Genomic DNA, 14,339 nt, shown 5'->3' with positions numbered 1-14,339 from the left:
AAAAAAAAAATAAAAAAAGATTAACAACAGTGTGTCAAAATTTAAGAAGGGCAAATGAGGCAATTAATTTAACTTCACCTGACAACCCAAGAAAAAAATGTGAAAGAGGTGGGGGAAAAAATAATATATTAAAAGCATTAATTCCAGTCATTAAGATTTTAGGGAATGTAAGTCTATGTCAAACAACCTCATAAAAAATTCAATATTTAGCTGAAAAAACAATCAACACAGACATTATTTATTTTAGTAGCACAGCAGCTAGTATTGTCTGATAAAGTGAATACTTCATAATTAGCAGTGGAACATGATGTTCACAGTATCACAGAATGTTTGGGATTGGAAGGGACCTCAAAAGATCATCTAGTCCAATCCCCCTGCTGGAGCAGGAACACCTAGGTGAGGTTGCACAGGAACATGTCCAGGTGGGTTTTGAATGTCTCCAGAGAAGGAGACTCCACAACCTCCCTGGGCAGCCTGTTCCAGTGTCTGTCACCCTCACTGAGAAGAAGTTTTTTCTCAAATTTAAGCGGAACCTCTTGTGTTCCAGCTTGATCCCATTACCCCTTGTCCTATCATTGTTTGCCACCGAGAAGAGCCTGGCTCCATCCTCATGGCACTCACCCTTTATATATTTATAAACATTGATAAGGTCCCCCCTTAGTCTCCTCCAAACTAAAGAGACCCAGCTCCCTCAGCCTTTCTTCATAAGGGAGGTGCTCCACTCCCTTAATCATCTTCGTTGCCCTACGCTGGACCCTCTCCAGCAGTTCCCTGTCCTTCTGGAACTGAGGGGCCCAGAACTGGACACAATATTCCAGATGTGGTCTCACCAGGGCAGAGTAGAGGGGAAGGAGGACCTCTCTTGACCTACTAACCACCCCCCTTCTAATACACCCCAGGATGCCATTGGCCTTCCTGGCCACAAGGGCACAGTGCTGGCTCATGGTCATCCTGTTGTCCACCAGGACCCCCAGGTCCCTTTCCCCTACACTGCTCTCTAATATGTAATTTCCCAACCTATACTGGAACCTGGGGTTGTTCCTGCCCAGATGCAGGACTCTACACTTGCCCTTGTTAAATTTCATTAGGTTATTCCCCGCCCAACTCTCCAGCCTGTGTTCAGGCAATGTACTGCTGAAATAGTAAGTTAAGTAGTTGTGGTGGTGGTGATGGAATCAGAACCTCTGGATCCTTTGGTCAGTTTGGATCTAAAATAGCTTCTGACGAAAAATAAATTATTCCTTAATACATCCCCCTCATATCTGGCAGAATACATTTGAAAATAGAGACTGCAAATCCTTCCTAAAAGAACAAGGAAGGACTTAAGGGATACAGCAACTGCAAAAAGGATTGCATGAGAACTCAGGTACAGTCTGATAGATTAAGACCCTGAAAGGCTGAAATAAAAAGAACAAATTTTAGTCACAGCTGCAGAAGCACACCAGTACTCGGGAGGTTTTTCTTTTAGATTGTGTGTCAGATGGAAAAATGTAAGAGTAGGACATCATACTACACAACTGCATTTCAGAAAAAGATAATTTGAACATTCAAAAAAATGCTGAAATTCTTATAGGTCCAAAACTACATTGATCAAAATGTACATCTAGTCTTTTTAAGAAATACTTGATGCTAAAAGACTTCCTCATTTCACAGAAAAAAGCTGAAAACAACCAGAACAAAAAGAACTAACTAACCATAGGTTGGAGTAAAAAAAGAATTAGAATAGCTTTTCCCAAAGGAGAGGGAAAAAAAAAATCAGAATTCTGAGATGAAGACCAAATGTCTTATAAGATGATGTAAGTTAATGAAGCTCAGGATATTAGTGTTGCTACAAGAAGAACTTGGTGAAAAACAAAGTCAGCACTAAAAGAAATCAAAGCAGATCACGTAATGGATCTAAGAAGATGACTCAAGACAGTGCGCACAGAAGCTACTGTTACAAGAAGCACCTAAATGTATTTAAGCTTCTAACCTTAATAAGAAACTGTGTGTTTTTCTCAAGTCTTTGCTTTTTTTATCCTTTGTTTTTTTGGGTTTTTTTTAAATTAAGTTACTTTTTGTTTAAAAAACTGTTTACATTGAGAGGAGATGAACTATGCACTGTTGAGAAGTTATAGCCATCTACAGAAAACACTATAATACAAAATGGTGCCTGGGATAGGAAAAATTTTATGATCCAGCCTGGAACAAGCAAAAGCCACCTGCACTTTGCAAAAAGAACTACAGAAGTCACGTACAAATAACCATGTAAACTCACCTACTCTAACACAGCACTGTTGACATATGCCCCAACACTCAGACTAATCCAGGGTCACCACAAATATTTTAGCAGAGTTCAGTTACTGACGTGAAAATTCTAACACAATCCTATTCCAAAACAGGAATCTTTTTAGCTTCTGGAATGCAAGGCATGTTGTTCAGACCTGTTGCTTGTAACTGAGATGATCCAGCACTCAGTAAACACCAAAATACATGGAAGAACCTAATGGTCTATTTTTTTTTTCCCTCCAGAGTTCAGTAATGGCTACAAATTAAAAAAGCTTTAAAATGTTCCAGTTGATTTAGACCAAAATATATTCCTGAATAAAAGATTAAGAAAATAAAAGAGGTTTTGCTTCTAGATCAAGGTTAATAGGGTTAAAATAATAGCTCCTTAAAAACCATCTAAACAAGATTCCAGAGTTACAATGGTCTATAAGTTTATTTCACTGCAAATTGCAGATTTCTGAAAAAAGACAAATTAGCATTGAGTTCATTCTGTAAGCATCTAACATGCAGAATCTATTACATCGTAACACTACTGCACCACTTCACGGCCAACTGCTAGAGAATTCCAGACACCGAATATTAACAGTAAGAGAATTTAAATATTTAAGTGCTAATAAACTATAAAAGCAACATTACAGGATCATTTAAGTGCTTGCATTTCACACATCTGAAAATAGTTTTAAGTTTGTGACGGCTTTCTTGTTAAGTCATTGTCAACTCCTGTAATTTATGTAACTGTTAGAACATATTTGCAATTTTATTTCAGCTTTGGAACGTCTGAGAGATAGGAGTATTCACTTATTGCCATTTTTAGCATAGAAAGAGATGTTAGTAAAAAGTAAGATCCTAAAATCTCAATACATAAGAATATACCCTACAAATAATCAATCTCACCAGATTGCTCTCATTTGAAGTGCTTGAACTATTTTTTCCAGATGTTATTTTCCTGCTTTTTCCTGTTCTTAGCTGTAAAGATTCTTACCTTACTACAGGATCACTTTCCAGTAACTCAGTGAGTCGCTGCAGTTGTTCAGGCTGAATGGATCGTCCCAGCAGGGCTTCAGTATTAGTGTAGATTAGAAATGCTGACACAGTCCCTAACAAAGTTCCAACACCTAGAGAACCCACGCTGTCATAATATGGATTTCCTAAACAAGACATGCCAAATTAGTTTCACAGAGCATTTCTATGACACAGCAGATAATTCAGATTTCACACTGGATATAATTTTTGCAGGTTTTTTTGTTTTGCTTATTGGTGGGACTTTGGGGGTTTGGTTTGGGTTTTGGTTTTTCAGTTGGTGGTGGTTCAGTTTTAATACACTGGCAACTCTTTCATACTAAGGAACAAGCTGAAGCTGGAAGAAAACAAATTATCTTAAGATAAAGCCTAAAGTCCCCTCCTCTCCCTCAGCCACTCCTGTCTCCAGCAGCACTAATAAATGAGTATACTCTTGTCAGCTATTTGGGTTTCGGTGTGCAGTTTTACCTTTATTAATATAAAATTATATACATCTAAACACAGGTAGTGCAAAAGTCTATTCTTTTCTCAGTAACTCAAAAACCCGTATTAACCATTTCTGGAATACAATACTTTAAATGCATATTCATTCATACTCAGATTTGTAGAAACAATAACGTATTTTTAACTTTATGAAGGAAATTAGAGATGGAATAAAGAACTGTCTTCTATATAAAAAATGAAATTTGGAATTAACTTATTAGAAGCCACAAAAAAAAATTACCATATTTATTTTTTAAACAATTGAAAAGCCAAAGCCAATGCTTAAAAAGCGATAGATAAATCATCTTCCCTCTTCAGAAAACTTAACTCTTCAGCAAAGACAGATTTTTAATCCGTTGCCACACAGACCACCCTACCTGTGTGACTGAAGTTTGCCACACTGTTCAGGAGCAGCTGTTGTAATCTGATGACAAAACTAATACCACTACACATCAAAAGGAAGGGAAGAACTGCTTCCTTAAATCCTCCCCACGTGCACACGGAGCCTCACACCACTGAATAAGGAAACTCTAGTATGTAATTCCACCGTGGCACAAAGTGATTTATAATACGTAACTGACTACAATAAATATACCTTTAGTAAAAAATACATTAAGTTTGTATGACAAAACAGCTCAAAAGGAAGTCAGACCCATCTGCACATCCTCTTTCAAGCTTAAACCTACCAATAACATACATGAAAAAACACCACTTTTTATTTTAAATATTTTCAACTCAAACTACTAGAAATCAGATCAGAGAACAGTATAAATCTCCAGAAGCTTACAGAGTACAAATATCAGAAAAACAGTAGAGATGTATTTAAGTCAAACAATATAAACTAAATGCTCTGTGTTCATATCATGCAGAGGAGGAAATTCATATCCTGCTCACCTCAGTTTGAGGCAGAACTTTACCTGTTAAAGAAGTCAGACCCATACAGGTAGCAGCTACAGCCACACTCAGAACTGCTGCAGCATCCTCCAGTAACACCACATTTGTACTAGGATCACGACTCTGCACAACTACGCATAGAAAAAAGAAATACATTGCTTTAGAAAGCTTAGCTTTACTACATTGTGCACAGCTTTTCAACTATACTAACACCAGCAACTTAAAAGAAAAATTTCTGCAACTACATATGTGTAAACTGAATTTTTGCATATGCACAGACTTCTGAAAGCATTCATAAATACACAGAACAAGCCCTGTACCCATTACGGAAGCCTCTCCAAAGTGCCCGAAAAATGTTAAAGGGCATATATCCTGAAAAATGCAAGTAGTTTAGTAAAAGTATCTAAGCAGTGTTACTTAAATCAACAGGCTTTCACCTTATTTGTAAAATGTATTTGTTACTAGAAAACATATCAGTAAAGCAAGGAAAGGGAGAATAAACAAAATGGTTTCTATCATTATGCACATACAGGTTAATAGATTCTGTTTTAAATAACCACATACCTTATTGCTATAATGACACATACCATATTGATAAAATGACAGACCCTTGGCTCGAGCACTCCTGCGAATTTCATTTATAGCAACAAGAAGGGTAGCTGAAACAACATCAAAGTAGTTGCTGAAAATTATTAGAGGCAAAAAGAATTGTTTCCATTTTGTAAAAAAGGGAACTTTTCTTTATGTCATAGCGACAGATCATCAAGAAAGCGCTGATTATTAATACTTCCAATAATGACAAAGCATAAAGTTATTTTATTTTCTACATGCATGTCTCCCATGCAAATTGGAATAGTTATATTCACTGATAGTTTAACATCAACATTCTATGTGTACTTTCCAAATGATGTACTTTTCAACTTCTTCTTATACAGACAGAGAAGAAAAGCAGTTCCCTTTTTTGTTTGTTTGTTTACAAGTAATCTGCAACAGAGCTCAAAACTTTACTGTAAGCAAGAAGCAATTGTTACTCTAATTACACTGTACTCTCAAAGATTACAAATACTTAAATAGAAATATTTCTTGAAACTGCATACCTCCTTCAGAAACCAATGACCCTGCTAGTATGCAGTATGCCTGTGGGGAAAAAAAAGAGTCTCAATTATTATGTAAGATGCGTGTTTGTACGGATCTCTTCACCACAGATTATTCAAATGCAGCATTCCAGAACCCCATTACCCACTGTGCTGTGTAGCTGTCCCTAAACTGAAGGCAACTAACAATGTTTGAATTATGCAATATAGTGCAAAATAAGAAAGAAGACCTCTTGGTAGGAATGAAGATGCAGGGTTTAAAGAACAGCTTCATTTACTATAAGATCAGCTATAGTATTAAGATTACTTTTTCTTAAAACACATTCTCACTAAGGAAAGTTTGAGTTAATTGGGATTCCAACTGACTCAGGAAGTGGATTTCAGACTGTGCCATTACTTCCTATGAAGTCGCTAATGTTAGATACAATATCAAACACTATTAGCTTACCCAGAGGAGAGATTCTATAGGATGAGGGTGGAGTAAACCCATGATCCCATGATACCAAGAAAGTCCTGCACCCATCATGAAAATGCCCACCCCACTGATCAGGGAGGCAATATAACGCATGTTTGTGAAACCATACCTAGATGAAAACAAAGAAAGTGATTCAGGAAAATAAGGTTCTATATGTCTGCAAACATAACTATACATTTTTTCCATTAGTTTTTATATGTCTTAAATTATCATCCTATGACCAGGCATCTATTTAAGACAAAGCTGCTAAATTCAGCCTAATCCAAGGGGGTAAAAAAAACACCAACTAAAACTACCTGGAAAAGGATATCTAGTACACACAAGGGCATTAAGCACAGATATTTTTCTAATTCTTTTCTAAACAAGCTATTTACATAGCTGCATTAGCTCTTTTGTAGAAACTGAGGATTTTACCACTGTAAAAAAAGAAATTCACGTCACTTTTTACTGAAATGCTACTTCTAAAAGAAATTTCTAGCCTGATAGGCAGCCAGTCTACATATTTTATCATGTTAATTTTAAGGGAATAAAACCTGTGACACCTTTATGTAGTTCAGCTAACTGCAGACATTCAACACTTGCAGTTTTTAAGAGCAGTGAGAAAGGTAAAAGCAATATTAAAAGTGTACATTTATTCCTTTTCTTGTTATTAACGGCTACTACGAACAGTACACTTCTTTAGCAACGTTTAAAAATCAATAGTACAAAAGACTATATCGAGGAAGAAGGGGAAAAAGTGAAAAGGGGAAGGAGATACAAATATACAGATAAATTTAAGATTAAAACATTTTTTCAAATTACCTGACGCTCCTAATGAAGAAAAACTTAACTTATTCTGTAAATTAGACATATTTTGAACTAGTGCTTACACTATGAATGACTTGCCCAAACATGTGAAGTGTAAAGCAGATCAACACCAAAAAAATATCACGGAGAGTAGCTTCTAACTTTCCTGAAATGTTAAGAACTTATCAGTAATACCCCTCTTACTCAGATAAAAACAAAGAGGAGTTTGAGTCAAACACACTTAATTATGATAGAAATAGCTGCCTTGCAGACAACCACTTTGTTGAAAAAAGAAGAGGACAGTGTTTTTTTCTTTTTCAAAAAATCTTGTCATTGACATAAGTGTTTAAAAGTCAAGTAAACCTATCTATTGGAAGATGTAGAAGAGCCCGGAATAATTTAAGTCAATTAAATTAAAACACATCCAAAAGCATACTGCAAAAGAAAAATCATTAAATATAACATGTATCTAGTCGCTGAAGCTAAAACTCCTCCAATTTGGAAGAAATCCCTTTTCTTATTTTATCTATTACAAAATCAGAAAAAATGCATTTCAGAAATGATACAAAACAGTAGATTAAAAACAACAAGGTGTTGCACAAACAAGAACTACTCTTACTGATTATATATAATTACCAAAATCACTATTTACTCAAAAAACCTTACGGATGACTAGGGTCAGGCGTCCTTGCAGACTGACTGATGCCCAACGCTAGCAAAGCCTATTTAGGACAAAAGGAAAAAATTCTTTGTTAAAAAATAAATAAACAAATTTAGAAACATTCTGTATCAACTGAACTTGAAAGATAAAGGCAGATGCAATCTGCTGATGTGCACATATGCTTTGCTAATGATGCTTTATTAGAGCTAGAATATAATCCTCAAAGTCTGTAATTTAACTCTACTGCCCCCAAAAAACTGTTAATTATACCTATATATATATAATATATAGGGAATTATATAGTGTGTTGTCCTAGTTGCAGCTGGGATAGAGTTAATTTTCTTCCTAGTAGCCAGTATAGCACTGTGTTTTGGATCCAGAATGCGAAGAATGTTGACAGCAGTGTGATGTTTTAGTTGTTGCTGAGCAGTCAAGGACTTTTCAACTTCTCACGCTGTGCCAGCTGAGTAAGAAGCTGGGAGAGGTCACAGCCAGAACAACTGACCCAAACTGGCCAAAGGGATATTCCATACCATGCGACGTCATGCTCAGGATGTATTTTGGGGGAAGGAGGAGTTGGGGGGGGGGGACATTTGGAGTTACAGTGTTTGTCTTCCCAAGTAACCCTTAGGCATAATGGAGCCCAGGCTGAACACCTGCCTGTCCATGGGAAGCAGTGAAGGAATCTCCTGTTTCGTATTGCTTTGCTTGCACACGCAGCTTCTGCTTCACTTACTAAACTGTCTTTATCTCAACCCATAAGTTTTCTCACTTTTTCTAATTTTCTCCTCTGTCCCACTTGGAGGGAATGAGCAAGTGGCTGCGTGGCCCTAGTTGCTGCCTGGGGTTAAACCACAACAACCTCTGTACTCTCCAAACTAAAGAAAAAAAAATATTTTGATGGAAGAAGTAAAAACCTCTTGCTATTTAAATGGCCTATTTGAGATATAATTGATTAGGCCAGTATTAAACTATTCATAAAGTAAGTTATAAATCTAGACCTCAATTTTGCAAAGCACATGTTTTGGTTTAGGACTATAAATTATTGAAACATAGTAACAAGTATTAAACTTTAGACACTTCAGTCTTTGCAGCAGCAAGCTACCTCGAGGCAGCAACATTTCTCCTGTGTTTTCCCCAAAACCACATACTCAAATATTTGAGCAAAAAAAACCACATTTCCAGCAGACCATTTAACTTCCACATTTAAACCAGAACAGCTTCTGTAAGTGGGAGATAATATCACTATCAAACTTAGTTCACCTATAAACTGACATGCATGGCCAAATGAAATGCCTCCCCATAAATGTAAATATTATCAGTCGAGTTACTAGCACACCTGCCTTCACTTTGCAGCTGAAGCAGCTGAGAGGCTGCATAAAACCACTTACAGGAGGTTAGGATACAAAAACGTGATTCTCCACTTGGTCTTTCTGGTCAGAGACCCATGCTAGGAACAACTGAAGCAAAAAGGTAGCCAAAATTATGTCTGAGTTATTTTTAAGATGCAAGTCTGGTCTAAAGTTCCATGTATTTGTCAAAGTCAGAGGGCTTTTATGAGTCACAGGCTATTCAAGGACTCCTCTTGCTTGAGCTGCAGGAGGGTTTCAGTCACACTCATCTTTAAGTATTTTTGTTTCCAAAGCCTTGCTACATCAAAAGCTCCAACAAGAACAATTATTTCTACGCTAGGAAAAGGGAAGATTTCAAGGCCTCGTAATGTATACCTCAAGCTCACTAAACAAAAACACAGGAAAAACAACACTAATTTTGTCCTTGCACACTAATATTACATGCCCAGTTCCGAGTCTGCCGTGCCACCTATTCGAAGTAAAAGTGCCAGGTATACGGCTACTTGTGTTGTGAGTGGCTGCTAAGGCAGTCTAGGAATAGAAAAGAAACTGAGATACTCGAATTCTCATCATTGTTCTACCAAGAGATGACTAAGCAACAAAGTCTGTCATTCTGTTACAATACCCGGCAGGAAAAGTATTTTGGGAGGCATACTTTGTACATCATCTTAGCTTCACGTCCCACTTACAATCTATGAAGTAGCTCAGTATAGTTCTGATTATTACAACTCCTTTCTTTCAACTCATTTCTACAAAAACTTAAGAATCTGTATTCTGACTTGTCAGAATTAATACAAATTTTTAAACACTCTTTTATCTGGACAGGAACTCAATAATACTTTAAGATGACCATACATCATTCTTTTCTGGGAGGGCTGGGGAACAAGGCAGAGAGGACTGAGTATGTAACCCAAATTACTGAGATTTTTTTCCTGACATCACTTCCTAAAGGTAGGGCTGGTCACACTGTGCCTATGCATTGTGACCAAAAAAAAAAAAAAAAAAATTCAGTTTGTCCTGGGACTTATTTCCTAAATTTTATGTATTTGCCTAACATTATGACCCATTTAACCTTTTTTTGGTGCTCTTGTATCTTGATAGTTATAGGGAAAATAAATTGCAGCTGAAGTATGGAACAATTATAGGAAAAAAACAATAGTTTAGAAAAGAAAAACAGAAGTATTTCAAACCACTTGCCCCAATTAATGTAGATGCATTGCCAACAGTATTATATTAGCAGAAACAGTAGTCCAAACACCTTTGAAATACATTTTATTTCTAATTACAGGTGACTTTCTAGATTCCTTCTGCATTTAAGGCTTCTAGACTAGGTCAGTTATTTGACTGGTAGCTTACAAACCCTCCGTCAAATTACTAGCATAAATATAAGAAAAAAGAAAAGAGCAGTTAGATAAACCTGTAGAAAACACTAGTTGAATCCACGAAGTAAATTTGCAACAGAGTAACAACAGCTTTGCATTCAGACTGGGGAAAAACAAAAAGCTCTGGGCTTCGCAGTATTTCTAAAGCACTGTGAATTTCTGACAAAATGTGCCTTCATCTGCCTACAGTTTGATAAAAACTGTATATAAAGAATAACATTACTCTGTGATATTTACTTTTGCCTCTGGGAAGCTAAAAAATACACATGTATACTACACATACAAAGAAAACAATACATCTTCCTCCCACTGCACGCATGCAGAGCTTGTCACACTCTGGGCACACTTCATAATCTGAATTACTTAAACCAGAAATTATTTAATAATAAACTAAAACACAAAACCACCTTCTCCTAAATGAAATTGTTTCTTTAAAAAACACCTTTGAGACTGTTTTGCCTCAACATTGTTTAAATGGCCATCAGATTAAGTACTAGCTTTTTTCCTCCTAAAATATATCACTATCAATTCTAGGGAGCATGTAAACTGTACAAAATAGTACAAAAGTGATCACAGGTATTGAAGGGGAAAAGCATTGTAAATACACACCACTGCAGAATCTGAACATCATTTTTAGTACGAGTTGTGGCCAATAAACTTGGAATTTCCAGGCTTCTCTACAACGCCAATGTTATCTGTGAGCAAACTTTGTAAAGAAAAATTAAGTATTTTGCCATGAGCTCTAGTCCTACTAAAGAGAACACTGTTTTCATTTCTCTGATGTTTATTATTTATACAGTACAGACAAACTAAAGAACACTAATAGACTCGATTATTACTTTCAAGTGTAATACAACTACTTTAAGTATCTGTCTTTATTCCTGAAAAATTATCACAAGTGCTAACCTTAAGCAGCACAGAAGAAATACTCACCTGGTTACATGTGTCTGCCAAAGAATGAATGGCTTCTGAAAACATACTTGCAGAACCCGTGTAAACCCAAGCAAGTAGCTTAAAGAAAAAATTCAACCCATTTCTGAAAACAAAGAGAAGAAATAAGCTAAAGAACAACAGTATGTTTGGTCTGTAATATTTTCAGCAGAACCACAAGTGCTGTACAATCACGCATTACCTCCCAGCAAGTGGTGAAACCAAGTATCAGTTCATTAGAGACCTGGACAAGCAGATAAGGCACAGACATTTTCTGCATGGTTACTGTTGAAAAGCTCTTCCAGCTAAAATTGGTATGTAAAGATATACAATTTATTTTTCAAAAATCATTAACTTCTAAGAAGTCCTCAATAAGTTACATTTCCTGAAAACTACCATCACATTCACTACTCAGAGCAAATAATTGCCTACCAGTGGGAGAACATAAGCCTTAATGATTTCCTTTTCTCTCTTGTCAATCTTTTGCCTCCTACACATCCCCTGCTCATACTGGAGTACAAGGTTCCCCACTTCAGTGTCAGCTTGGGCAATTCCCCATAGGATACAAACATAAGACAATAGACAGGCAGACACGGCTGTCCTTAGATTACACTGTAAAAATTATCTACGGAACTTTTCCATTAAGCTGTCCAGCATGACTTCTCAAGCCTTTTTTAGGTTATGAGCTCACTTGGATTAAGTATTGTGTTATGTTGTACAGTGGAGGGTAACTATTAGCACCAAAATCCAGGTCTACATTCTCACTTCAAACATTCATTATCAATAGCTTAATTGTTACAATCATATTACAAAGAAAATCAGGCTAGAAAATTATAACATTATTCTCCATCTTTTTTAATACATTTGAGTTTAGCTTATTGGCATTTTTTTTAAGTATTCACATGAAATCACATGTTAGAATTAAGTATTAACATCTTGACGTTGCATTTTCAAACAACTATATGCCAAGAAATTATATTTAAATCAGAGGAAGCACAAGTCCAGCCCCTCACCGCACACCAAATTATATAGTTGATTAAATAACATTCATTTCCAAGGTTATCCTTAAAGAATTTCTGTGAGAGTACATCGACTTCTTCAAGCAAGAGGTAACACTGTTTGTTTTCTAGACTAACTTCCATCCAAGGACCTGAATGTGCTTTACTATTTTTCATTTAGTCTCACTACCTGAATGAGATGGTGAGGCATCACCATAATTTACAGGTGGGAAGTAAAAAAACAAAACAAAAAAAAAAAAAAAAAAAGAACAAAAAAACCCAACATAAATTAGTGGATAATCCAAGAAAGGAAAGCTGTTGGAGCACTAAACCTCCCTGACTCCCTGCGTTAATTACAAGTTCTTCCAACTCACACTATAGCGCATCGTTATCATAGAAAGAAATGAAATAAATTACAGTGGGATTCAGGATCACAGTCTCTTGACTTTTGTATTGTTCTTCTCAATGTTGTATTAATGGAGTTGACAGCTTATCTGAAGGCACTATTCAGCTGTATGGCCCCTGCCTGCTCAGGTTACACAACAGGCTCACAGCTTATATTTTATTTCATCCCTACAAATTCTGAATATGTAGCAAGATTTGGCATCCTAGCAATCTAAAAAGAAACCACACTAAGATTTTCAAATGTCCAACCCAGCAAAATCAGTCTGTTAATAACGCCCAGGAAGTTGGAGACATGAGACAGAAAGATGAAGAATGCCACATGGGAAATAATTGCAAAAACCCTTGTGAGTCTGCAGAGCCACCGAGGCAATTTTGTGGTTCCTGTCTGACCAGATGTTCACATCAGTATAAGACAACAGATAGAAGCCAGGTTTGAGTTTAAAAAAAAAAAAGTCAGGTTTTTACTGCAAGTAAAATATGTATTCCTTTAAAAAACAAATTCACCACTGCATTTGAAAATAATAAGCCCTATGAAAGCCTAAATTCTGTTAAAGAAATACTACAAAGATTTTAAACAGCAGAGGAAAAATAATCCAAAACCACCAAATTCAGAGAAGGTAGCTAAAATACTCTGAATCATTTTGAAACAAATTTATCTTTTACATCAGTGACCACCAATTCACGAAGTATTTTGTCTGCTGTACTGAAGCAAACTGACTGCATCGTTCCTATCCGCATGAACCTAAAAGAGTAGGAAAGTTTAAGAGAACTTAAACCAAAGCTAGGTAAAGTCTGAAGAAGATTTTTTGTAATGTTTTGGACATCATGCCAAGACATAACAAACAAACAAAAAACACCATAAAAAAGCAAACATGATTAATTAGGTACAATTCTCTTGCTTATTAAACCTACTACCGCACAGCATTTTCTAATAAGCCTCTCTTCTGCACCTAGAAAATAAGCAGTTTCGTTTAACATAACTGTTTATAACTGTATTAAAAAGTCCACAGAGGAGACCAAGAGAACAAGGGGGGGAAAAAAATTATACATCTTCCTTCCTGCCAGAAGTCTTGTCAATTTTAGTGTAAAGTCTAAATTGAATTGGTAACTTCCAAATGTACTGATATGTGAACAACATAAGCCTCTCTGAAAAAAAAAAAAAACTACAAATGTAAAAGTAGATCAAAAGCAAATATTCAAATTGAAGTTCGTAACTTAACAATTTAAATTACAATTAAAACAAATTCAAATAAATCTATCCTGACTGAACTGTAAAGTTGAAAACATTAAAGGGCATTAATATTTCCATTTACATATTTATCATTCCAAATCTGTTTCACAGATCACCACCTCAGAACATCAAGATGTATATGAGGAACAGGAGTTACAGGCAATTGGGACAGACAGCCAGAGAGATAGATAGAATTGTACCATCATGTGATTGCTCACTTTTTATACTCAATTTTACAGCATAAGAGAATGGTCTAAAAGGATATGGTCTGATTTCCATGACCAACCCTGTCTACCTACATAAAATATTTAGGCTTTTGAAAAGACAGTAAAAAAGAAGCCAAAATTAAAAAGAAAAAAA

The 14,339-nt window shown here is 36.0% G+C and overlaps 1 protein-coding gene across 2 annotated transcripts in view; it reads right to left on the bottom strand.

Moving 5' to 3' along the window:
- Nucleotides 1-14,339, bottom strand: part of SLC30A9 (solute carrier family 30 member 9) — a 36,791-nt gene that overhangs the window by 8,169 nt on the left and 14,283 nt on the right. For both annotated transcript variants that reach the window (XR_010472193.1, XM_065060784.1), the window contains exons 9-15: nucleotides 11,349-11,451; nucleotides 7,687-7,742; nucleotides 6,208-6,343; nucleotides 5,763-5,802; nucleotides 5,253-5,324; nucleotides 4,689-4,796; nucleotides 3,251-3,416 (exon numbers count right to left, since the gene is read on the bottom strand). Coding sequence is in view for 1 of the 2 variants with exons in the window: in XM_065060784.1 (XP_064916856.1) it covers nucleotides 3,251-3,416; nucleotides 4,689-4,796; nucleotides 5,253-5,324; nucleotides 5,763-5,802; nucleotides 6,208-6,343; nucleotides 7,687-7,742; nucleotides 11,349-11,451 (681 nt within the window). In the remaining variant the exon portion in view is untranslated. The remainder of the gene's footprint in view (nucleotides 1-3,250; nucleotides 3,417-4,688; nucleotides 4,797-5,252; nucleotides 5,325-5,762; nucleotides 5,803-6,207; nucleotides 6,344-7,686; nucleotides 7,743-11,348; nucleotides 11,452-14,339) is intronic.

The sequence above is a fragment of the Columba livia genome, chromosome 4 (assembly GCF_036013475.1).
Source record: "Columba livia isolate bColLiv1 breed racing homer chromosome 4, bColLiv1.pat.W.v2, whole genome shotgun sequence".
In the NCBI taxonomy this organism is placed as follows: Eukaryota; Metazoa; Chordata; class Aves; order Columbiformes; family Columbidae; genus Columba; species Columba livia.
The sequence above is the reverse complement of the archived record's forward strand: the minus strand, read 5'-3'. Positions and strand labels throughout refer to the sequence as shown.